At 50.7% G+C, this 23,512-nt stretch overlaps 1 protein-coding gene across 1 annotated transcript; it reads right to left on the bottom strand.

Annotated features, from left to right (window-relative positions):
* Positions 1-13,637: 13,637 nt before the first annotated feature.
* LOC311589664 (large ribosomal subunit protein eL29-like) lies at positions 13,638-14,232 on the bottom strand. The gene has a single exon (XM_084768212.1). The coding sequence runs from the start codon at positions 14,201-14,203 to the stop codon at positions 13,739-13,741; it is 465 nt and encodes a 154-aa protein (XP_084624338.1). The 5' UTR covers positions 14,204-14,232; the 3' UTR covers positions 13,638-13,738.
* Between the last annotated feature and the right edge of the window lie 9,280 nt (positions 14,233-23,512).

Raw genomic sequence — 23,512 nt, 5'->3', positions numbered from 1 at the left:
GCATGGGGGGGTGGAGGCATGGCATGGGGTGGGGGGTGGAGGCATGGCATGGGGTGGGGTGGAGGCATGGCATGGGGTGGGGTGGAGGCATGGCATGGGGGGGTGGAGGCATGGCATGGGGGGGTGGAGGCATGGCATGGGGTGGGGGTGGAGGCATGGCATGGGTGGGGTGGAGGCATGGCATGGGGGGGTGGAGGCATGGCATGGGGGGGTGGAGGCATGGCATGGGGTGGGGGTGGAGGCATGGCATGGGGGGGTGGAGGCATGGCAGGGGGTGGGGGGTGGAGGCATGGCATGGGGTGGGGGGTGGAGGCATGGCATGGGGGGGTGGAGGCATGGCATGGGGGGGTGGAGGCATGGCATGGGGTGGGGGTGGAGGCATGGCATGGGGGGGTGGAGGCATGGCATGGGGGGGTGGAGGCATGGCATGGGGTGGGGGGTGGAGGCATGGCATGGGGTGGGGTGGAGGCATGGCATGGGGGGGTGGAGGCATGGCATGGGGTGGGGGTGGAGGCATGGCATGGGGGGGTGGAGGCATGGCATGGGGTGGGGGTGGAGGCATGGCATGGGGGGGTGGAGGCATGGCATGGGGTGGGGGGTGGAGGCATGGCATGGGGGGGTGGAGGCATGGCATGGGGTGGGGGGTGGAGGCATGGCATGGGGGGGTGGAGGCATGGCATGGGGTGGGGGGTGGAGGCATGGCATGGGGGGGTGGAGGCATGGCATGGGGTGGGGGGTGGAGGCATGGCATGGGGTGGGGGGTGGAGGCATGGCATGGGGGGGTGGAGGCATGGCATGGGGTGGGGTGGAGGCATGGCATGGGGTGGGGTGGAGGCATGGCATGGGGTGGGGGGTGGAGGCATGGCATGGGGTGGGGGGTGGAGGCATGGCATGGGGGGGTGGAGGCATGGCATGGGGTGGGGGGTGGAGGCATGGCATGGGGTGGGGGGTGGAGGCATGGCATGGGGGGGTGGAGGCATGGCATGGGGGGGTGGAGGCATGGCATGGGGTGGGGGGTGGAGGCATGGCATGGGGTGGGGTGGAGGCATGGCATGGGGTGGGGTGGAGGCATGGCATGGGGTGGGGTGGAGGCATGGCATGGGGTGGGGTGGAGGCATGGCATGGGGTGGGGGTGGAGGCATGGCATGGGGGGGTGGAGGCATGGCATGGGGTGGGGAGTAGAGGCATGGCATGGGGTGGGGGTGGAGGCATGGCATGGGGTGGGGGTGGAGGCATGGCATGGGGGGGTGGAGGCATGGCATGGGGGGTGGAGGCATGGCATGGGGTGGAGGCATGGCATGGGGGTGGAGGCATGGCATGGGGTGGGGTGGAGGCATGGCATGGGGGTGGAGGCATGGCATGGGGTGGGGTGGAGGCATGGCATGGGGGGGTGGAGGCATGGCATGGGGGGGTGGAGGCATGGCATGGGGTGGGGTGGAGGCATGGCATGGGGGTGGAGGCATGGCATGGGGTGGGGTGGAGGCATGGCATGGGATGGGGGTGGAGGCATGGCATGGGGGGGTGGAGGCATGGCATGGGGGGGTGGAGGCATGGCATGGGGGGGTGGAGGCATGGCATGGGGTGGGGGTGGAGGCATGGCATGGGTGGGGTGGAGGCATGGCATGGGGGGGTGGAGGCATGGCATGGGGGGGTGTAGGCATGGCATGGGGGTGAGGGTGGAGCATGGCATGGGGGTGGAGATGGTGGCCATGCTTGATCCCTTGAATCCTGACCACACTAAAGAAGGAAAACAGCAACCACAGCGGTGGGGCGCGGGGGGGGGGGGGGGGAGGAGGACTTTTTAAAAGAGCCAACCAGTTTTGGTTGAGAGGATGAAAAACCAGTTGTTTCATTCATTGGTCATAAAAGTGTGCGTTAGCCTAGCGCTCTTGGAGAGCCCATTTTAGATACTAAAACATCAAACAGCTAAATGTGTCTTCTCTTCACTGCAAGTCTCCCTTCCCTGTTTACCCAAGATAGAATAACCTTTGTGTGTACATAAGCAATATACATTACAGAATTATTCATTGTAGCAAAAGTCCCAAACAAGCTAGATGACAATTTACAGAGGGATTAAATACACTACAACAAACCATGTCTATGGCTTGCTATGCATCAGTCAAAAACAAACAAACAGGAAGATGCCCGGATTGATAGGGTTTACACACATCGTTTAGATTCCTTCCTGGTGCTACGATAAAACACGTGGACCAAAAGCAACTCAGGGAAAGAACGGTTTTATTTGGCTTCTACTTCCAGGTCTCTGTCCATCACTGGAGACAGTCAGGGCAGGAGTTCAGGCAGGAGCGAGAAGCAGAGGCCATGTAGGAAAGCTGCCTGGTGGCTTATGTGAGCGTATGTTTAGCTAGCTTTCTCATGGAGCCCAGGAACACTTGCCCAAGGAATGGTGCCCCCCATGGTGGACTGGAGACCCCCTCCCCCCCCCTGCATCAATTAACAATGAATACAACCCCTGCCCTTAGCATGCCCACAGGCCAACCTGATCTAAGCAATCTCTCAATTGAGACCCTCTTCTCAGATGACCCTTGGCTGTGTCAAGATGATAATTAAAGCCAAGTAGGACACCAAATAAGGCCCCCAAAGTGGCAGGGGATAGAGAAAGACCTGGAAGGTTCACATAGCACAATGACATGGGCAACTGCCTCTCTCAGACAGGACTGGAATGAAGGAGAAGGAAGTGTCTGTTGCATTAGACACGTGATCCGAGTTGTTCTACAACGGAAGCAAGTTTTCTTTATTATGACTCACTAACATTAGCTCTGAAGATCCAAATACAATCAGGATGATTTTTTTTTCTTTCAAGATTTTGCTTTCAGCTGCAAATATGTGTTGGAGGTTAAAAGGGAAGCAAGTATAGAAATGAGGTGGTGAAAACTCTGGGTCACATGACACCCGACCCATCTAGACCACGTGGTAGCGGGGGTGGGGGTGGGGGGGGTTGTTACTGGAAAGTAGCAGCCTCTGCAAAGTTTAATCCAAAAAAAGAGTTTAATTAGGGCTGACCTTTTTATTTGTAATTTTTTCTCTACCTTATTCACCTGAGATAGGGTCTCTCATTGAGCCGGCAGCAAGGCCCTCCTCCCTTCTCTGCCTACTGTAGCACTGAGGTTACAGACATGTGAGCACACCTGCCTTTTTAAACGGGCTCTGAGGATTTGAACTCAGGTCTTTGTGCTTATCTAGCAAGCACTTTTACCCATTGAACTATCTCCCCAGCCCTGACTTCCTCTTTTGTAAGGCAAAGTAATATTTGGTTTTCTGTATACGTTTGTCACATTTGTCTGTGAGTTCATCCCTGGGTCACTTGGGGCCAGCATTTAACATGGGAGATATTTATCCCATTGAGTTCAGCCTCCCTCACCAGAATGTCGGCTTTTTTCCCCCCCAAGAACACACCATCCACTGAGCATTCTGCCTTTCAAGGGTCCTAACTTAAGAGGGCCCTCGGAACTAGCTAGCCTTTACAGGCCTCAAAACTCATTTCCGCCCCCACCACCACACAGACGGGGAAACCCAAAACGCAGACAACAGGATCTACTTCCTGGCCAACGAGATCTAATTCCTTGTCCTCAAAACCTGTCCAGCCCAAACTCTATCCACCAAAACAGACTTAATACTGCCTTTCAATTCCCCTGAGGGTTCTCGTTTTGCTTTGAAGTAAGCAACTGAAGACTTTTTTTTTTGTTTTAATCCCAAGACACGACTCAAAACAATCACTTTCAAACCTGTAGCATAGTTTATTTTTAAAACTTATGGAGAAAACCTAAATAAAATGCACATACGGTGTAAATCAAAACATAGGGTGTGTCTGGAATTTTAAAAAAAAAAGGATATTATAAACCTATGCCAGAATTGTCAGACACTGGGAGGCCAGTGTCCGGTGTCCTGACTTTGCAAGGTGACTCTGAACTGAGGACATACAGTGAGAGAGCGGGATGTGTGACCACGTCTACAACCCAATCCTTGCCGTAATGTGATCTCTTCGTAACGTCCTTGTGCCTCCAAGTCCGGACTCCATACTGTTGGTGTTCTGATGGTTTCTTCTGAATCTTCCAAGGGCAAAAGATGGGAGTTCGCAGCAGCAGACAAGTGACTCTGTTAGGAGCCTTCATGCTGTCACCTCTGCTGAAGAACCCCATTGTTCCCTAGGCCACGCGTGAGTTGCTCGGATCCACTCCGCGTGACTGACAACAGTCACCAGCAAGCATGAAGCACTTCTGCAGGAGCTCAGACCACGCGTTCTACGTTTTTGTGATTGGCATTGGTCTTTAAGATCTACTTATTTTTATTTTAGGTGTACGTGTGAGTGCTTGTGTGTATGTGTGTGTTTCACATGAGTACCTGATGCCTGGGGAGGTCAGAAGAGAGTGTCTGATTCCCTGGACCTGGAGTTACAGACAGGTGTAACCGAGCATGTGGGTGCTGGACCTAAACTGAGGCCCTTCTGTGAGAGCAGCAAGTGCTTTTAACTACTGAGCCATCACGCAAGCGCTCTATTGTGCTGTTATTTATTACCCTTATATGAATGTAGGTATACAACACTTGATTAATCAAAATCTCATATAGCATAAAAAGACAGCTATGCTATACAATATAATTATTGCCTCTAATATGGCAGGCTATATTTAACACAAAGACATACATAATACCGGGTCCCAATATAAGCACATGTAAGGTGTTGTTGTTGTTGTTGTTGTTGTTGTTGTTGTTGTTGTTGTTGTTTTTGAGACAGGATTTAGCCCTGGTTGTCCTAAAACTTATTCTGTAGACCAGGCTGGCCTCAAACTCAGAGATCTGCCTGCCTCTGCCTTCTGAGTTCTGGAATTAAATATGTGAGCCACCTTCGCCAGTCTGCACCTTTTTTTTTTTTTTTTTTTTTTTTGGTTTTTCGAGACAGGGTTTCTCTGTGTAGCCTTGGCTGTTCTGGACTCACTTTGTAGACCAGGCTGGCCTCGAACTCACAGCGATCCGCCTGCCTCTGCCTCCCGAGTGCTGGGATTAAAGGCGTGTGCCACCATGCCCGGCCAGTCCATTGGTCTTTGTTGTTGTTGCCAGTGGCCAGACCAATGGACACTGGGACCTTTAAGCTTTATTGGATATTAATAGTTTGCCACAATGACTTCAGACACCTTCAGAGGAAAAAAAAAAACAATTGTTACAGATACAACATAAATTTTTATCAAAGCCTCTGCTTCATTCTAGACAGGTGAGCCTGCCACGTGGAGGCTGTGTCCATCATTTGCAATCACACTGGTGAGGTATTTCTGTACACACACGTATAAATAGCAGACAGACCCACGCATGCTCATCTTTTTTGTTGTTAGATATTAGAACGCCACAGGCACCTATGCAGTGCCTGCACACTCCAGTAGATGGCGCTAGACTCCCGATCAGTGGGCATCATTACCTCCTCATCCCCACACCTGCTTCACTCCTGCAAAACACAAGGGCTTCCGGTTTCCGTTTTGGAACTCTAACACCTGGAATCATTTCTTCCAGTTTTTCCCTAGGCAGAAGACTCCAGTGGACAAGAGCGCCAGCAGAGGTGTGGGACTACTGTGTTGTCGGTCAAGCTGCTCAAGTCACCGAGGTGTGAACTTGAGGCTCTTCTCCAACCTCTGACTCCCTACCGAATGTTCTGAGCAGAAAAGCAGGAGACATTTCTGAAGGTCTCCAGTTTGGAATCCATCCCCTGGCCCCCATGATGTGCAGGAAAGGGACAGACTCACAAGCCCACGGCTTTGCACATCATCCCCTTGGGTACACACACAGGTTTAGCTGCATTGAAGGAAGGTATAGTAAAGGTGAGGCATTAGGCGAAAACTCGGAGTCAGAGAGAGTGGACACTGGGACCTCGGAGCACTGGGACCTCGGAGCTGGGTGGACTGCGATCAAGTTGGGTTTCTCCTAGACCTTAGCTCTGGCCCCCAAACTCACAGCAACCAGGACCCAGGCATCCACTCCTAACCCTACCCACGAAAACAGATACCATAAAACTGAGGAAACCGAGCACTGTAGGGAAGGAAGGGCTCATACCCGGATGACCCTCCAGGGTTTCGGGGGGCCTTGTCTACCATTACATATCCCCGGCTCTGGTGACCCGGCTTGAGGTAGGAGTGTGGACCCACAAACAACAGATCCTGGGGGTCCTTGGAGACTTCAGGTTCCCAACAGCTACGAGCCAGTCTTAGAGACTGGGCCACCCTGCACCACCTCCTCCGCTGGCCCCTCCCTGACCTGCCCTCTCTCTGGCCTCGGGCCGGAGGGGGGGGGGGTTGGGGGGTGCCTGAGAAGGCCTGGAGAGGCCGTGGGAGTTTGGCTACCATTATCTGGCCCTTATCACCACTAAGTTCAGGCTGACACGGAGCCGTCTTAGTTCAGTGACGAGGGGCCCTGCCAGAGGTCATGCCTGTCTCCAGAGAGCCGGGCCCTATCTCAGAGACCTACGGAAACCTTGGCATGAGCTCATGCTTTCTGACGACAGAGAGGGTCCCTACCCTATCACTGCCCAGACGCCCAGCCCCCACCCCTCACCCCGTGTCTGGCAGGAGCCTGGCGAAGGCTCCACGGTTCCTCACTGAAATAGGAACACTGATATGCAGCAGACAGAAGTACATTGACGAATCTCCATTCAGAAAAGCACTTTTCCCTCTTCCCCCGCCCTCCCTCCGCCCCCTCCACCCCCCCCCCTTTTGGTGCGGTCCTCCTGGGGTGTACATGAGCATAAAGGGAGAGTCTGTCCTGACATAGCAACACGGAGATGGTTCTGCAGAACCCAAGCTAAGCTATCCTTTTTCTCACGCAGAAAAATGCCTTTGGAGGCCAATCTCCACGCACTAAAGTTGCTGGGGGAAAGAATCTCTCCCGTATTTGGTGACGTAAGCAGAACCCAGGATGGTGCAGTATATTGGGGAGAGCCCTGTGTAGCACCCCAGCACCCAAAACAATTGTAAACATGCTCTCCTCGTGGTAATTTTGTCTCTTTGGGCACACAGTTACCTTTCCTGTGTCAGGCCCATTCTCCTTGAAAAACTGCTTATTGAAATTATTTTAGACCCGAAATGAAACCACTTTCCTGCCAAGAGAGTTCTGTCTGCTTACTCTTTCAGAGCGTAATGCTCCTTGGGCCACGCAGGCCACGAAGCTCCCTTCCCTGGGAAACTGGCATACTTCCGGCCTGACCTGGCTGTGGGGCTATAGTCCTTCAGGACCCCTGCATAGTGTGGGGAAACTTTTTCTATCCAGTTTTTTGGCCGATTTGGGTTCAGGTTTTTGTTTTTCTTCTGTCCCCCACTCTCCGTGAGGATCTCAAAACAAAATCCAGTTGGCTAGGAATGGCAAATGTCCTCCAGGCAAAAGCGGCTTCTAGATTCTACTAATATCTCTAGGGAACCTGTTGAGATGGCGGTTTGGGCCCGATTTGGTCCATATTAACAGTGAGTGTAATCAAATACTTGAGAGAATATGCTTAGTCTAAAATTTGCACTCAGGGACGCCCGCGGAGTGACTATCGGGTAAGGGTTGGGGAGGGGGGCTCCTCTGAAGACTTGGCAAAGGAGAGGAGTGCTTCTGAGTCACCACCACGGTTGTGTGTGGGGAGGGAGTTCCTTTGGGGGTGATGGAGCTATGGGCTCAGCTCCCATTGGCTACATGCCAGTGGCTCTCGTGTGCTTGCCATGTGGTCCTCAAATCTTATCTTGTCAAAGCCATCAAGGGACACTCTGACAGCGAGACTAAAGTCAGACTCGTGTGGACGAATCACAGATGTGGCAAATCCTTCTTGTGGCAGTTACTAAACTAACCAGAAGCAAGCTACCGTGGGAATTCACGGAGACCCTCAGGAACTGCTGGCACTGCTGTCCTGGACATCAACCTAGACCTGGCAGTGTTCTGCGGGACACCTCCTCTCTGCCTAGAGGACACTTCATTTCAAAGCTGATGCTCCACAGTGAGCCTAGGGGCACTGGAGTCTTGACTGTCTTGCTCAGTTGTTGACTTACCTTCAGCAGATCACTTCACGAAACTTTTGTATTCTGGTCTTCGAACTAGAATAATGAAGTATGCCCTTCCCCCCGCCCCCCAAAAAAAGTGCATGCACTACTAAAACCTCACACAGTAATGAAATATTTACAGAGCGCTTGACAAAATCCTAGCTTCTCCAGCATCCTGGATGTCCATTGGCCATCCTGAGTCTCTTATTTTGTTGTTGTTGTTGGGTTTTTTGGTTTTTTTGTTTTGTTTTGTTTTGGTTTTGGTTTGGTTTTGTTTTGTTTGAGACAGGGTTTCTCTGTGTAGCCTTGGATGTGCTGAACTCTCTTTGTAGACCAGTCTGGCTTTGAACTCATAATGATCTGCCTGCCTTTGTCTCCTGAGTGTTGGGATTACAGACATGTGCCACCATACCGGGTAAAGAACAGCTTTTTTTTTTTTAAGATTTTGTTTATTTTATGTATATGAGTGTTCCACCTGCATGTACTCCTGCATGCCAGAAGGGGGCAGTAGATGGTTGTGAGCCACCATGTGGTTTCTGGGAGTTGAACTCAGGACCTCTGGAAGAGCAGATAGTGTTCTTAACCACTGAGCCATCTCTCCAGCCCTGGCCACCCTGAGTCTTAATCCCTGCCTCAGGATCCCCTTGAACTCCACTCTCTCCAGCAGTTGTGGGAAATATGGCATGGTGTCAAGCTTATGTAACAAGCATGACAACATCGGGTCACGCAGCAGATGACACGTATTTACTGTTACCATTTCTGTGGGTTAGGAATCCAGGAGTGACAAGCTGGCTTCTCTGCTTGGGCTCTACCACAAGTGGCAAGCTGTCAACTGTGACTGGGCTCCTCTGAAGACCTGAGAAGAGAGAGAGGTGCTCCTGGGTCACAACACCTGGCACCAGCCCCATAATGCCTGTCCTGGATGTTTTCTTAATAACATGGAACACAACATTCCATACACAGTAACATGCTTGGCTGATTACACTCTAAAAATGCTGTGCGGGTGCATGTGCACACGTGTGTGTGTGTGTGTGTGTGTGTGTTTGCTAGCATTGAACCCAGGGTCTTGCACTGGCTAAGCACACCCCATACCACACGCTATACCACAGAGCCACACCCTCATGATGAAACTTCTGTAGTTGTCTTTGTTTTGGAGGATAGGAGTAGCCTGGCTGACACTGAACTTCCTGTTTAAGTCGGGGATGTCCTATACGGCCTGATTTCCCAGTATTGAGACTACAAGCATGTGTCACTCACTACAAACTCTTTTTTTGAGAAAAAAAGAACACATAAGATAGAGAGGGTGCCCTTGACTCTTCTCACCCAGTGACTCTGTTAACAGAGGCCCAGAATGAACTGACTTAGCGTCTTCAGCTCTGACCAGCAGTGGCTCACAGGCAGGGCAGATCACTGCTCAGGGAGCGCCTCTCTCCAAGCATGAACCAGAGGGCATCCGTTTCTGATCCTACGCAGCCCGATTATTAGATTGGCATAAGGCACAATGAACTAAGAAAGGTTTGCCCGGGAAGAGTCTGTGTCCAGCTCGACAGAGGCGCTGGCTCTGACTGCCTGGGTTTCTCCTAGCTCAGCAGCTATGAGCCACATGCCTAGGGCAAGGCTTTCCAACCTCTCCAACCTCTTGCTACAAAGACAGTCCAGAGTCACTAGCTGGCCCGAATCCCACATCTGCCTCCTCTCTGCTCTGGCCTCTTTTGGCCCCTGGATCCTCCTGTGTGCCCCCTTTTAGGGTGTTTATGGAGATCGAGTTTGTGTCTACAAGTATTCAACTGAGCCATTATTTTGAAATGGTTTTGTTGTTGTTGTTTTCATTTTATTTTATGTGTCTAGGTATTTTACCTGCATGTATGCCTGTGTGCCAGGTGCATGCGTGGTGCCTGCGGAGATCAGAAGAGGGCATCGAATTCCCTTAAGCGAGCTGTGCGCCACCATGTGGGTGCAGGAAATTGAACTCAAGGCCTCTGGAAGGGCAGGCAGTGCTCTGGACTGCTGAGCCGTGTGGAGTTGCTCGAATCTCAGCTGAGGATCTGATGCCCTTCCTCAGCACTTCCTTCCTTGAGGGAACCCCCAGCAGGCCGGACCCCAGCAGGAGGGTCCCCTGGGAGTAAGCCTAGCTCTTCTGATTAATGTGGTAGCAGCTGGCATGCTTGGAGCAGGGCGTTTCACCACAGTGGTGCAGTCAGGAGAGTACAGCGGAGTCAGGTCCAGCATTCAGCGTTCGCAGGCAGAGCCAGCAGCAAAGGATGGCGACAGGTATTAACTCCATCACTTTTCCCAGTTGCCCTCCAACTTCAGAAAAGGTGTTTCTACACAGGAGACTTTAGTCTCTGAGCTACAAGAAGCCTCAGTCAGTATCTGATCCAAACCTCTCCTTTAGAAAACACAGCATCTGACACAGAGGGAGGAAGCATGACTTACCTCCAACCACAAAAAAAAAACCACCAAAACCAAAACACAGAACACCACACACACACACACACACACACACACACACACACACACATTGTTCAAGGGAGCTAGTTGATACACAACTCCATGTCCCACACTAGAGGAAGCTACGGAGGGAGGTAAGATGCCTGTCCCACACTAGAGGAAGCTACGGAGGGAGGTAAGATGCCCGGAGAGGATGTGACGTATCTCTGACTAAGGACCATTGAGCCCCAATCCAGAGTTTGATACGGCCAACTTAACTGGGCCAAGTCACCTACCTGACCCTGTCACTTCAACTCTGATGGACTCTTTTTTTTTCCCCCCTCTGCCTCCCTCAGCATTAGACCAACTTGTGGTCCTAGTAGGTGACCAATTTGAAAGTGTGTTTCCTAAAGCATTTTCCAAATGTGGGTTCTCTCCTTCCTGTCTCTGGCCTCTCTCCTCACCCACCAAAAGCAGAAGAGACTGTCCTTGGGAAATGCTGCTCAAATCTAAGTCCTGTCCCCATGTCATCCCAATGATTGTCCTTTTCTCGTGCAGGAAAGTGTCCCCTCTACTACAGGATGCCAACTAGGACGCTTCTAAGTCTCACATCTTTTCTCATCCATCTGTTAAAACAACCATCGGGCACCTGCTATGCGTGTCTGCGTGTCTGCGAGTCTTCCTGGGTTGAGCAATGGAAATATGGCCACCAAGGGAGGGAAATCAGCTCCTGAGCCAGCCCGGAGTGCCCGGGGCAACAAAACTCAAAGCAAAGAAGTAGGGGGTCTGTAGGACTGGGTCAGGGTGCCCTTCCAGCTTCACGGCGGGCTCCCCAGGGAAGGGGACACCTAGGCTGTGTCCCAGTATGAACAGGTAATGGTCTGGCTGCAGAGAGAAGGGTGGGGAGTGAGAGTAGAGCCATCTATGCAAGGGGAGGTGGCAAGGGGCAGAGCCGTCTGCAGAACTGGGACAGAGTAGTGGCTAATATTGATTATCAAAGTGAGAGGACCTAGGATCACCCAGCCAACAAACCCCCCGGTGTGCCTGTGAAGGAGTGTGTGGATTGGGTAAACTGAGGTGGTGGAAAGACGCCCCCCCTCACTGGGGCAGCTTCAGTCATTGAGTTGGGAGTCGCCGAGGATATAAAAAGGCAAAAACAAAGAGCTGAGTGTTCACATCACCGCTCTCTGCTTCCTGGCCATGCAATGCCCTTAAGCTCCCCACTGCCACGTCTTCTCTACATTGATGTACCACTCTCTCAAACTGTGAGCAGAAATAGACCCTTCCCTCCTTCCTCCCTTCCTTCCTAAAGTTACTCTCCCAGGCGTTTTGTCACAGCACCAAGAACGGACTGATGCCGGGGCCACAGCTGTGCCTGCAACCCAGAGTGCTCAGCAGCGGCACAGAGCCAAGAACCCGCCTCTTCTCGGTGTCTGATGAAAACCCAAGTGTATTTTCTCAGTGCCTTCAGAGAGGTCTCTCTTCTAATCTCTGTAAATCTCTTCCCCTCGGTTGACCCCTGAGTCCTTCCTTCCTTCCTCAAACTTGTGTTCACCAGCCCCAAGCCCGCAGCCAGCTAACTGACCGCCTGATCTCAGTGTGTACTGCCTCTACTCCCAGGCCAGGGCCAACGGGCTACATCAGGCAGCCTCCTGAGGTGATTGTGGGGTGACAGAGGGTGCAGGAGAGGGGGGATGGAAACAGGAAAGTAGAGGTGATAAGGGGGAGCCTTGAGGATCCTATTTTTAAAGGCAGTGAAGTTTGGGAAAGTTTGGGCTGCTGAACAGTAGTTCCAGGTCATCTGGCACAGAGCCCAGCTGGCCAGGAAAACAGCGTTGGTCATGTGATCACCAAGGAAGCTGTTTTTGTGTGCTGTTGTAATTAATTCCTCTAGGAGGCTGGTCCTTCACTCATTCAGTAATGCCTTTATTAAGGGGCCGTCTCTGGTTCAATCCCGGGTTTCGGCACCAATTTTATATTTAATAATAAGAAAATGATAAGAAGATATCAAGTGCCAGATATTAGATTATATGAGGTTTATTAAATGAACATAGGGAGAGAAGAAAAGGGTTAGGGGTACCCTACAGAGGGGGAGGGGGAAGAGGCAGAGACAGAGGAAGAGAGGGGAAAAGGAAGAGAGAGAGGGTAGAGGTAAGGTGGAGGTGGGGGGAGGGGGAGGCAAGCCACAAGGATGGTCTGTCCTTTTATATAGCCCTGGGCAGGGCCACGCCCCACGGCAGGTAGGCAATAACATCACAGGTAGGCAGGCTGAAGCAGAATCCCAACATTTTGTACACACACACACACACACACAGTCTGACCTGTCCCCAGAGCTTATGGTTCCTGAACATTCGAGGTGTGCTGTTGTATTTGTTTTCCCCCCTTGGCCTTGAGTTATGTTTCTGCAGATGTCCTTTCTCTCCATTCCTCACGTCACCTTCTCAGCAATGCCGTCCATGATTATCCTATGCAGAAGTACAGACCACTTCCCTCTCCATGCTCATCCCATCCTACAAGCCTTCCAAGCTCCTACCCCTGACTTCCTGCCCTGTGAGCTCAGAGTTGAGTAAAACCGTTGGCCTCAAAAGAGCCTGCTGCACGCTGCCATGCAGATGTAGATCTTGCACTTTGTTCACCGACACACTCTTAGGCTATTTACACTCATAACAGAACCTGGCATACAGTTGGTGCTCAACAAATACTTGGAGAAGGAATAATGAACTCAGCAGTTTCCAGGTGCCGGGAGAGAAGCCAGGGAGGAGGCAGATGTTTCTGGATAAAGCCTCGTTGTTCCTGAGAGCTCCGACAGGATGGTCATAAGGTGAGTGAGGCAAAACTCCTTCGGAATGCACAAAGCCTGTGGAGGAAACACTAAGCTCTGCTGCCTGGGAGACGGTACAGAAGTCTGTGCTGGTGTCCTGCAGTCCCCTGAGTAATGCTCACATGTGCAGATACACAGCCATATGTATGGTGACCCAGCTCAGCCCAGCTCCTCGGCTCTGTCTCAGCCTTGCCTACCATGTCTGGGAAAAGAATCCTGTTGGGCCAGTTTAATAGCAATCACTGGACCTCGATATCCATCCATGCCAGGTGTGACCAAGTTCCTCGTTTCTCCTCATTTTTTCTTTCTTTCTTTCTTTCTTTCTTTCTTTCTTTCTTTCTTTCTTTCTTTCTTTTTTTAGAGCTTGCCTCATGTTTATTTGTAAAAACAGCATAGGACACTGGTCATCTGTAAATAGTGTGTAGGTAGGTGTGTCACACCAGTCCATCTGTCTTCACATAGGCAGAAGCCTTTTCTATGGAGCCTTCACAGGGGCCTGGGCAGCTTTGGGAGCCTGAGCTGGGGCTGCAGCCTGGGCCTTAGCTGTGGCTTTCGCCTTGGTTTGAACCTTGGGCTGTGGTTGGTACAGCCTACGACCCTTGTTCATGTAGCTTCGAATCTTCTTCCCAAGCTTGGGATGAGCGACGAAAGCGAGCCGGCTGAGTTTGCGGCTGGGGCCCTTTGGCATCTTGGGCTTAACGGCCTTAGGCTTCACAAGGGCCTTAATGGCCTCTGCACAGGCACTCATTGCCTTTGCGTTGTTTGCCTGCATCTTCTTCAGGCCTTTCTTGTTGTGCTTCTTGGCAAAGCGCGTGTTCCTCAGGAACTTGGGGTCCACCCCCTTAAGAGACTCATATCGTTGTGACCGGGGTTTCTTGATGCCATTTCTGTGCCATTTGCGGGACTGGTTGTGTGTGGTGTGGTTCTTGGACTTGGCCATGGCTGCACGGTAACCGGCGGCTCCCGCAGCCTCTCCTCGTTCTTTCTAAGTCTTGGGCCTTCCTTCCGACAGAATCCCTCTGTCCCCGAGACTCTTTAATAACGTCCTGACCTACGTACGCTCCCTCTTGGCCTTGCCCCGATGGTCTCAACTCACCGAACTTGTCTTAAACTGGTCTCTGATGTTTAGGCAACTGTCAGAACAACTTCTTCACAGGATTCCAAAACTCTGACAGGATCCCTGACCTAAGAGTTCCAATCAGTGAGGAGTTCAGATGCACAAATCAACAAGTAAATACAAGACCACACGAGGAGCACAGCACAAGCATGCTCAAACGCTGTCAAGTATTTGCCTTTATTCCCTTAGGTTAGTGCTGCCGTCGCCCTTGGCCAAGGAGGCCGTTTTCTGCAGAGATGCACCGCTGAGTGCAGAGAACCTGTGGCTGCTGAGTTCTCAACCTTAAACACAGCATCTATACCTCTGCCCCCAAAGCCTGGAGGGGGGGGTGTGTGTGCACTGTAGGAGAGGAGGCGGGAAGAATGTCAGAGCTGAAGGGTTGCAATGGATTCTGTGGAATGCTGTCTCCTGGACGTGACAGCTGCACTCTCCGAGTCACTGCTGCTCAGGCCACCAGATCAGTCAACACTCCAGCAGGTGACACTGGCAAGAGGGAGGTGGAGGGGGCAAAGGGAGGACGGATATATAAGATATGAAGAGGGAGTTGGAGGAGGGTATGATCAAAACATATCCATACACGTATGAAATCGAGAAGGAATTTTTTGAAAAGTGTTTTCTTAGCAAAACGGCACAGACAGTTACATCAGCCTGTTGGAGCCACAGAGTCCTACAGGGAGGAGTAGTCATAAGAGCTTGACTAGGAGTTCATGCTTCTAGAAGCTTGGTGATTAGAGATAGAAAATGACTCTAACTTCAAAGATTATCAATGTTTATTATCCTTGAATCTAGAGCAACTAGCTCTTTCCTCCTTTTTTTTTTGTTTTTCGTGTGTGTGTGTGTGTGTGTGTGTGTGTGTGTGTGTGTGTGTGCAACTAGCTCTTTCTTCCTTTTTTTGTTTTTCATGTGTGTGTGTGTGTGTGTGTTCGTTCACAGGGGAAAAAAACCTTTAATCTAGAGGGATATCTTCATCGATTTTTGAATAGTCTCCTGAGTAGGGAGATAACAAGCAATGCTTACTTGTTTTGTTTTGTTTTGTCTTTGGGTTTTGGGTTTTTTTGTTTTGTTTTGTTTTTGTTTTTCAATTCAAGGTTTCTCTGTGTAGCCTTGGGTGTCCTGGACTCACTTTGTAGACTAAGCTGAACTAGAACTCACAGACATCCCCCTGCCTCTGCCTCCCAGAGTGCTGGGATTATAGGCATGCACCACAACAGCCGGCTGCAATGTTTATTTTTTTTATGCAGGCTGTTTTGTATGGAAGTAGGTCCACGTCATCTTTTCAGTTAGGAACTGTGGGGGTTAATGAACAGGCCTCATGCCCACGCCCTCAGAAGGGCATGGGGGCGGGGGAGGCTTCAAGTAGCTGATGAAATGTTTCCAGGTCAAGGGGGTATTCCTTCTGCAGTGTGCAGTGCGGAGGTGAGGAAGCACGGGAGTGTTTGGGGGCACAGGGGAGCCCACCTGCCTGGGTACAGAGCAGTTTTAGTTAAAGGCTGAGAGATGAAACTTGGGCCAAATCGTGGCCCTGAAATTGCAAGGGAGGAGAGGCTTTGGGTCCTTAATCAACAGGCTCGAGGGCTTCAAGGCAGGGCCTGAGCAAGGAGGCTCTGCTTTCAACACTGATTTTCACAGTCGGCAAGACGGCTAGGACAAACACAGTGGAGCCTAGCCCAAAGTCACCTGGCCCTGGGTCCATCTGGAACGAGACGATCTAGGGCTTCATACACCTGGAGTTGAGGTACAGGTTCCAGAGCAGGTGTGAGGGCAGGGATGTGGAGGGTGTAGGGCACGGGCATGCTGGTGCGGAGACGGAGGTGGAGGTGGAGGAGGCACTGAGGGCAGAGCTGTGAGGAAGGTGCAGATGGAATGGAGGACGGGCAAATGCTGGTTGTGAACCGATGAGGAAGGGAGCAGGCACAGCTGCAGGTGGAGGAGCAGGTGGCTTCGGAGCTCAGATCATGAGTGGGTTGGGGCGGGGGTAGGGTACGGAAACCCGGCAGGCACCTGCCTTGGGAATTCTCTGCAGGCCCATACAAACTAGAGGGTCATTAGGGTGACTTCATGAGAGGGTTTCTCAGCATCCCAAACACAGCCCTGTCTACAGACCCCTTTCCCTCGGGGAGGAACACCAAAGTCATGGCAGAAGAAGTGGGGAGGGCTGCACTGGAATGTTCCAGCAGGAATATTGGCATCCCTGTGAGAAGTAGGCTCCTCCTCCTCCTCTGCTTTCACTCCAGATACTTGTCTGCTCCTTCACCACATCAGACACTTGGTGGCGCTGTGAGCCTGAAAGGCGGGCACAGCAGCTGTTTGCAAAGAATGGAAAGGTATCCTGAAGAAAGGGTTTAGTGGCAATTTAAAGAGCCCAGCTGCCCCAGCTAAAAAAACAAATACAGACGACTTGGAGGGGTCCTGTGAGACACCAGGCGGCAGACAGGGCAGGGATGGTGACTGTCCGTCTCTCTGGAGGGTTATGGGACCTACTCAATTTTCCTATTTGATTAGAAAGGGCCAAGTGTGCAGGGAACAGTATGGGGGGGGGGTGAGGGGGGTCTACAGGAACCGATGAACTCAAGCTGTCCCCAACAGACCTCAAGTGTGGAGGAAAAGGAAGACCTACAAAGAGCTGGGAAACCCTACACGTCAGAGAAGTGAGGCAGGGACTGCTAGGAAGGGCTGCGGACTCAAGGCCTTGACTGGGCACAGCTGACTTCCAACCTCTGCAAATCCTGTGCTTGACAAATGTGGACCCTGGCACAGTAGTGTCACCATGGATGACAGCAATAGACTATAGATTTCCAAAAAAAGAGAACTAGAATTTGGATTTTTCTTTCGGGGGGGGGGGGCGGTGGTCCGAGACAGGGTTTTTCTGTGCAGCCTTGGCTGTCCTGGACCTGCTTTGTAGACCAGGCTGGCCTTGAACTCACGGTGATCCACCTGCCTCTGCCTCTGCCTCCCGAGTGCTGGGATTATAGGCGTGCGCTACCACGCCCGGCTGAATTTGGATGTTTTGTTTGTTTGGTTGGTTGGTTTTTAGAAAGGGTCTCTGTATGTAACCTTGGAACTTACTACGTAGAGCAGGCTGATGTCAAACTCAGAGATTTGACTGCCTCTGCTTACCAAGCCCGGGGAGTAACACCCCCACACCCACACCCTGCCTTTGGAGTTTTAACCCTGTGGTGGATCATTTGCCACGTATGTTGGGGTCCAGCACTGAAGAGAAAACAGTAGGGGCTAGACAGATAGCTCAGGGTTCAAGAGAACTCACTGCTCTTGCAGAGGATCTGAGTTAAGTCATCAACACCCAATCAGGTGGCTCACAGTCACCTGTAACTCCAACTCCAGGGCCAGCCATCTGATGCCCCCTTCTGGCCTCCTCTGGTACTGCACTCACAGAGCAGCATAAAATAAGAAATAAATACATTTTAAAAATTGGTCTTTGTATGTGTGTGCTCAGGAGCCGCCCACCTTGTTATTTTGAGGCAAGGTTCTCATTGGCCTGAGGTTTAGCTGAGTGGGTAGGATGGCTAGCCAGCAATACCCAGAGAATCTTACCTTCACCTTCCCAGGCCTGGAATTACAATCAGCCACTACATACTCAGCTTTTTCACTTGAATATTGGCAATCAATATTCAAACTCAGGTCTTCATGTCCATGAAACATCATCACTTCACCTGCTGAGCCATCTCCCCAACACTGGTTAAAAAGTTTACCTGATACCTAAGGAATACCATTGTACATATTCAAGGAAGTACCATTGATGTTTGACACATACACACATTTTATAATGGCTAAGTCACATTAATCATATCTACTTTCTCAAAAATTATTCTTTTAAGAAAAAAGTTTTTTCCTAAGACACCCCCAAAACAAACAAAAGATTATCTGTGTTTACACTAATCCTCTCCAGTGTTCACACTGTTGGTAACAAAAATCCCCCGAGTGCAACTTTTATCATAAAATCAAAGAGTTTAGGTGTGGTGGCACATGACCCCAATCTCAGCAGTAGAGAGGGCAGAAACAAGAAGATCAAGAAGAGTTCAAGGTCGTCTTTGGCTATCTAGCAAGTTCGAGGCCCACCTGCGATACATTTGACCTTGTCTCAAAACCAGAAACAAAACAAATCGGTTAGGCTGAGGGGGTGCGTGTGGCTCAGTGGCAGAGGTTGCTTACAGTTGTGAGACCCTTGGTTTGATCTCCAGCAGCTCAGAAAAGAAGAAGGGGAGGAAAGGGGGGAGAAATTGAATCCGGAAAACCTAAACCCTTTATTGTTGCTTGGTGCTATGAAAAAAGCTATCTCCCAGTTGAATGTTCTTTAAATTTTATTTAGTAATCAACACTGCCATTCCACGTTGCTGGGCAGCATAGGCAATGCTGTAACATGTTCAAGGTAGCAGAGGACCAGCAACCAGCAGCCAGCTGCACCACCTTGCTAGCTGCGCGGCGAAGCCACCTTAGAAGCAGAGCCCTGCCTCCTCAAGCCACAGTTATAGGGTGGCCTCCGTTGCACACGGCTGCCTGTAAAAACCGGTCACAGAAACACTGGTGCAATTTCTCAGACAAGGTCATAAGGACTGTCTTGCTTTCTCTCAGGGTACTCACTGTGGGGAAGTCAGCCATCTTGTTATTGGGGGCACTCCAACCATCCCATGGGGAGAAGCCGAGGACTCTTACCAGCAGCCAGCAGCACCACCTTGCCAGTCCTGCAGTGAGCCCCCTTGGAAGCAGACCCCCAGCCTCAGCTGGGCCTTTTGGGAACTGATGCCGCCACAGGACAAACAGCTTGATGGAGTTCCTGGGGACCCTGAGCCACAGAAGCCCCGCCCTCACCCCAACACCCACACTCTTGGACTCCGTGTGCACCAGAACCACATTCTCTTACTGTTCCAGATTAAATAGAAAATGTTCCCCATAGACTTGGATTTGAAAACTTGGGCTCCACCTGGCAGCACGTTTTCCAAGGCTTTGGAAACTTCTGGATGTGGGGCTGCTGATGGGCTTTGAAGCCTAATCTCACTTGTTGCGTACCACCCCTGATGTGTGCTTCATTTATCACTTGAGGCTCAGCCACAGGCTCCAACCTCTCCAGCAGTCAGACTTTAACCATAGTGATGGACACCAGTCCCCTGAGCTGTTTCTGTGGGGCCCTTTGTCACTGCCATGAGAAAGGTAACAATGGTAAATGATTATCGGTAGGTAAAGCTGTGTTTGGAAGTTGTTGCTCAGCAAAACATAATCCGTGAGGTCAAATGTTTGCCGGGTAGCCTGAAGACTAGAGTTCAGACTCCCCAGAACCCAAGTAAAAGCCATGTGGGTACCCCGCACCCCTTTAATCCCAGCGTGCAGAAGGCAGAGGCAGATCTCTGTGAGTTTGAGGTCAGCTTGGCCTACATAGTGGGTTTCAGGACACTCAGGGCTGTGTAGGGAGACCCTGTCTCAAAAACCAAAAAAGCAAAGGCAAAACAAAACAGAAACCCAGGTGGGCATTTGCAGTCCCAGTGCCTGGTTAGAAAAGGCATGGGATCTCTGGAGCAAATCAATTAGTTAGAGTAATCAAGGGGGTGGCCTCCAGCTCCATCAGGAGATCCTGCCTATGTGTATAAGGCAGAGAGAAGCCATTCGGTGTCAACCTTAGGCTTCCACACCCATCTATACCAACACACACACACACACACACACACACACACACACACACACACACACACACACACACACACACACACACACACACACACACACACACACACACACACACACACACACACACACACACACACACACACACACACACACACACACACACACACACACACACACCCGGTCGGAAACAGAAGAACTGAGTTTTGGTTCCTGCTCCACCATTACTGCTGTGTCATTTTATGTCTTTGAACCTTGATTACCTTTAAAAACTAAAATGGAGCTGTGGGGGTAGCTCAGTAGTAAGACACAAGCTTAGTGTGTGTGGTGGAGGCAAGGTGCGAACATGTTACTTTGCCTCATGAATATATTTAAAGGACCAAACAAGCTTGAACCTGGCACAGTGCTAGGCCTAGGGAAAAAATGAGCCCTGGTGCTGCTGAGCGCCGCCCCCCCTCCCCCGCCTCCCCCGCCTCCCTCCCTCCCTCCCTCCCTCCCTCCCTCTCTCTCTCTCTCTCTCTCTCTCTCTCTCTCTCTCTCTCTCTCGCTCGCTCGCTCGCTCGCTCTCTCTCGCTCTCTCTCGCTCTCTCTCAGAAATCTGTGTCAGCAGTTTGTGGACTCTAGTGGACTTTGTAAACGTGCTGGAGTTAGCATCTGAGCGCCTGCGTCGCGGGGACTCTGCCAGCATGCACGCCTTCCTCTGTTGAAGGTTAACAGCGGGGTCCACCCGGGCTCTGCTTGGCGGTGGTTATCACAGGGCTGTGGGCGGAAAGCAGCAGGAAGCCCGCTCCCCACCCCAGGGACCATCTGGAGCCATGGAGCTAGGCTACTGAAAACTCAAACTCTAAAGCAGATAAGACATGTGACTGCACAGTCAGGAGACGCTGAACTCCGGGTGATCTAGAAAGGAAACAAAAATCCCAAAGTAAAAGGCTTTTAGTGATGACGCCTGAAGAAATACGGGGAGGAGCTCCACTGTGCTGGGAAATCTGCCCTCCCCGGGCCGCTGGGTGGGGCAGCCCTGAGTCCGCAGTTTCAGGATCCTCTGCCTTCCGCCTCTTTCTGTTCTCGGGTCCCCTCTGGCTTGGGGCCTGTGAGGTGGCTCTGGTCACATCAAGCAAGTGACCATTTTAAATCATTCTCTGATGGCCAGTAAGGGCTTATGCAAACTGGGGATAGAAAGAGAAGTGAAAATTACCATGGCCTCATTGAAGGACATCTGAAAAATGCCGTTAACAGAAGTTTTGATCTGTGAAATTTTACTTCAAAATCTGAAGTTTTGTTTTTTGTTTTGTTCTGCTTTTCCTTTTTGAGACAGGGCTTCTCTGTGTAGCCTTGACTGTCCTGGAACTCACATGCAGACCAGGCTGGCCTCAAACTCAGAGATCCACCAGTCTCTGCCTCCTAAGCACTGGGATAAAAGATGTGTACAACCACACCCGGCTCAAAAATCTGAAATTTTTAAATTCAAATTTCCTATAATATTTTCAATTAAACAAATACGCTGAAGTTTTTTTTTTCCTCAAAAATTAAAAGCAGGAGGTGAAGATGTAGCTCAGCGGTAAAACACATGCCTACCACGTACCACAAAATAAGGTTTTTATAATATCATATTTTAAAGAAAACAAACAATTGCACGTGGCACATACCTGTAATCCTACCACTTAGGACCCTGGGACAGGAGGATTGTGAGGCTGAGTTTGAGGGAGATCTTGTACCCAAAACAAAAACAAAGAGACAAACAAAACCCAGAAGAAAGGAAGGAAGGAAGGAAGGAAGGAAGGGGAAAAAAGGACTACAAAAAGAAATTTAGCAGGGGTTGGCGGGCACACACCTGTAATCCCAGCACTTAAAAGGCTGAGGTGGGTCCGTTACTGCTTTGAGAATAGACTATACATCAAGACCATGTGACCGAAACAAGAAAGAAAGAAAGAAAGAGGATGGAAGCACGAGAAGGAGGAAGGGAAGGGAAGGACAGCAGACCAAGGGTCCCAGTGAATTCTGAACACTGTACATAAGATACTCTTCCTCCTAACTGGATGACTCAGCTGCCATCTCCTCACCTTCTAGGGACCTTTCCGTGCACATTAAAGTTGTAGGGGAAAAAAACGAAAGAGGGAAAGCGCAAAGTCCTCACCCCAGTTGGGACTCCAACCCACCCCTCGGCTTTCGTTTTCTCGGCTGCCCATTGTCATCCACGTAACAGTCTATTGTTTGTTTATTTGTCATGCGGTTGCTTTCTGGCTATGCACTGTAAGAGCTGTGGATCTGAGATCTGCTTCTGCTCTGAATACATCCCTGGCTCCCAGAGTGCCTAGCCAATAGCAGGCACGCGATAAATATTGACTTGCTATTTACTGTGACTTTGACAATGTTTTTAAACGAAATGTTTTAATGAATGCATTGGTGAAATTATGGTCTTTCTATTTTTAAAAAAATCTGTAATTAGCAAAACGCAAACAAACAAACAAAGCACGGTACTTGGGAGGCTGAGGTAAAAAGACGGCAAGTTTAAAAACAGCTTGGACTGTATAGCAACAACTGGTTTCAAAGAAGCAAATAAGGTGGACCTGAGGGCACAGACTTATAAATCCAGTTTCTTGGGAGGCTGAGGCAGCCTGGGCAATTTAGTTCTGTCCTACCTCAAAATAAAAATAGAAAGTAAGAACTGAGCTCAATGGTGGGGCATTGTCTAGTAAGGCCTTGGGTTTAATACCCAGTACAGGGACAGTAAAATACGTCTTGGTCTACTTCATGGTTGCTGTCAGTGCATTGGCAACTCTGGGCTGTACAACCCAGCCGCCCTCTCAAGATGCAGTTCCCCTCCCCCTACCTCCCCTCTCCCCAGCCTGCTCCACCCCTGCACAGTCACAGGCAGAATCAAAAACCTCCAAAGACCTGTTTTCAACTGCTCCCCTGCCTTCCGTGCCCTCCTGGTCTGCCCTCCTCTTGTATGCTCGCATGCTCTTTCCTGCGCATCACCTTCACTCTGTGTTGCACCAGGGACCTGCTTGGTCTTTTTTTAAAAACCGATGTGTCCAAAAGATGCGTGTTCACTCATTAAAAGTGACCCGAATCTAGACCTGAGTGTACAGTCCGGTTGTGTGAACCTGAGAAAGGAACGAGAGGTTCTGAGAAGGGGAAAGGCATGTGACATGGGAAAGGGAGGAAGTCACTGGGGTGAGAGAGCACACGGAAGGGAGAAGGGTCGTGAAGAAAGGGGAGAAAAAAACAACAAAAAGACATTTTGTTTTAAAACTGTGATAATGAAGTTTAACTCTTTATAAGGTAAAAAGTAGTAATAACAACTGCAGAAGCTAAAAGAAAAAGGCAAACACTGCAGGCAAGCTAGCTGCAGCCCAGAAAGCAGTGGCCAGAAAGCATCGCTTCCGTCAAAGGTCAGAAGACTCCAGCCCAGAAAGCACCTGCTCCAGACGCAGCTGGCACAAAAGCAGAAGAGGAGGTCAAAAGGAGCAGAGAGGTTGCCAAGATGGGTTG

The sequence above is a fragment of the Acomys minous genome, assembly GCF_964271855.1.
Source record: "Acomys minous genome assembly, chromosome: 18".
NCBI classification, from domain to species: domain Eukaryota; kingdom Metazoa; phylum Chordata; class Mammalia; order Rodentia; family Muridae; genus Acomys; species Acomys minous.
Note: the sequence above shows the minus strand (reverse complement) of the source record. Positions and strands in the feature narration are given on the sequence as shown.

Coding starts and splice junctions, on each gene's coding strand:
- LOC311589664 (XM_084768212.1), bottom strand. CDS start 14,203: ATGGCCAAGTCCAAGAACCACACCACACACAACCAGTCCCGCAAATGG.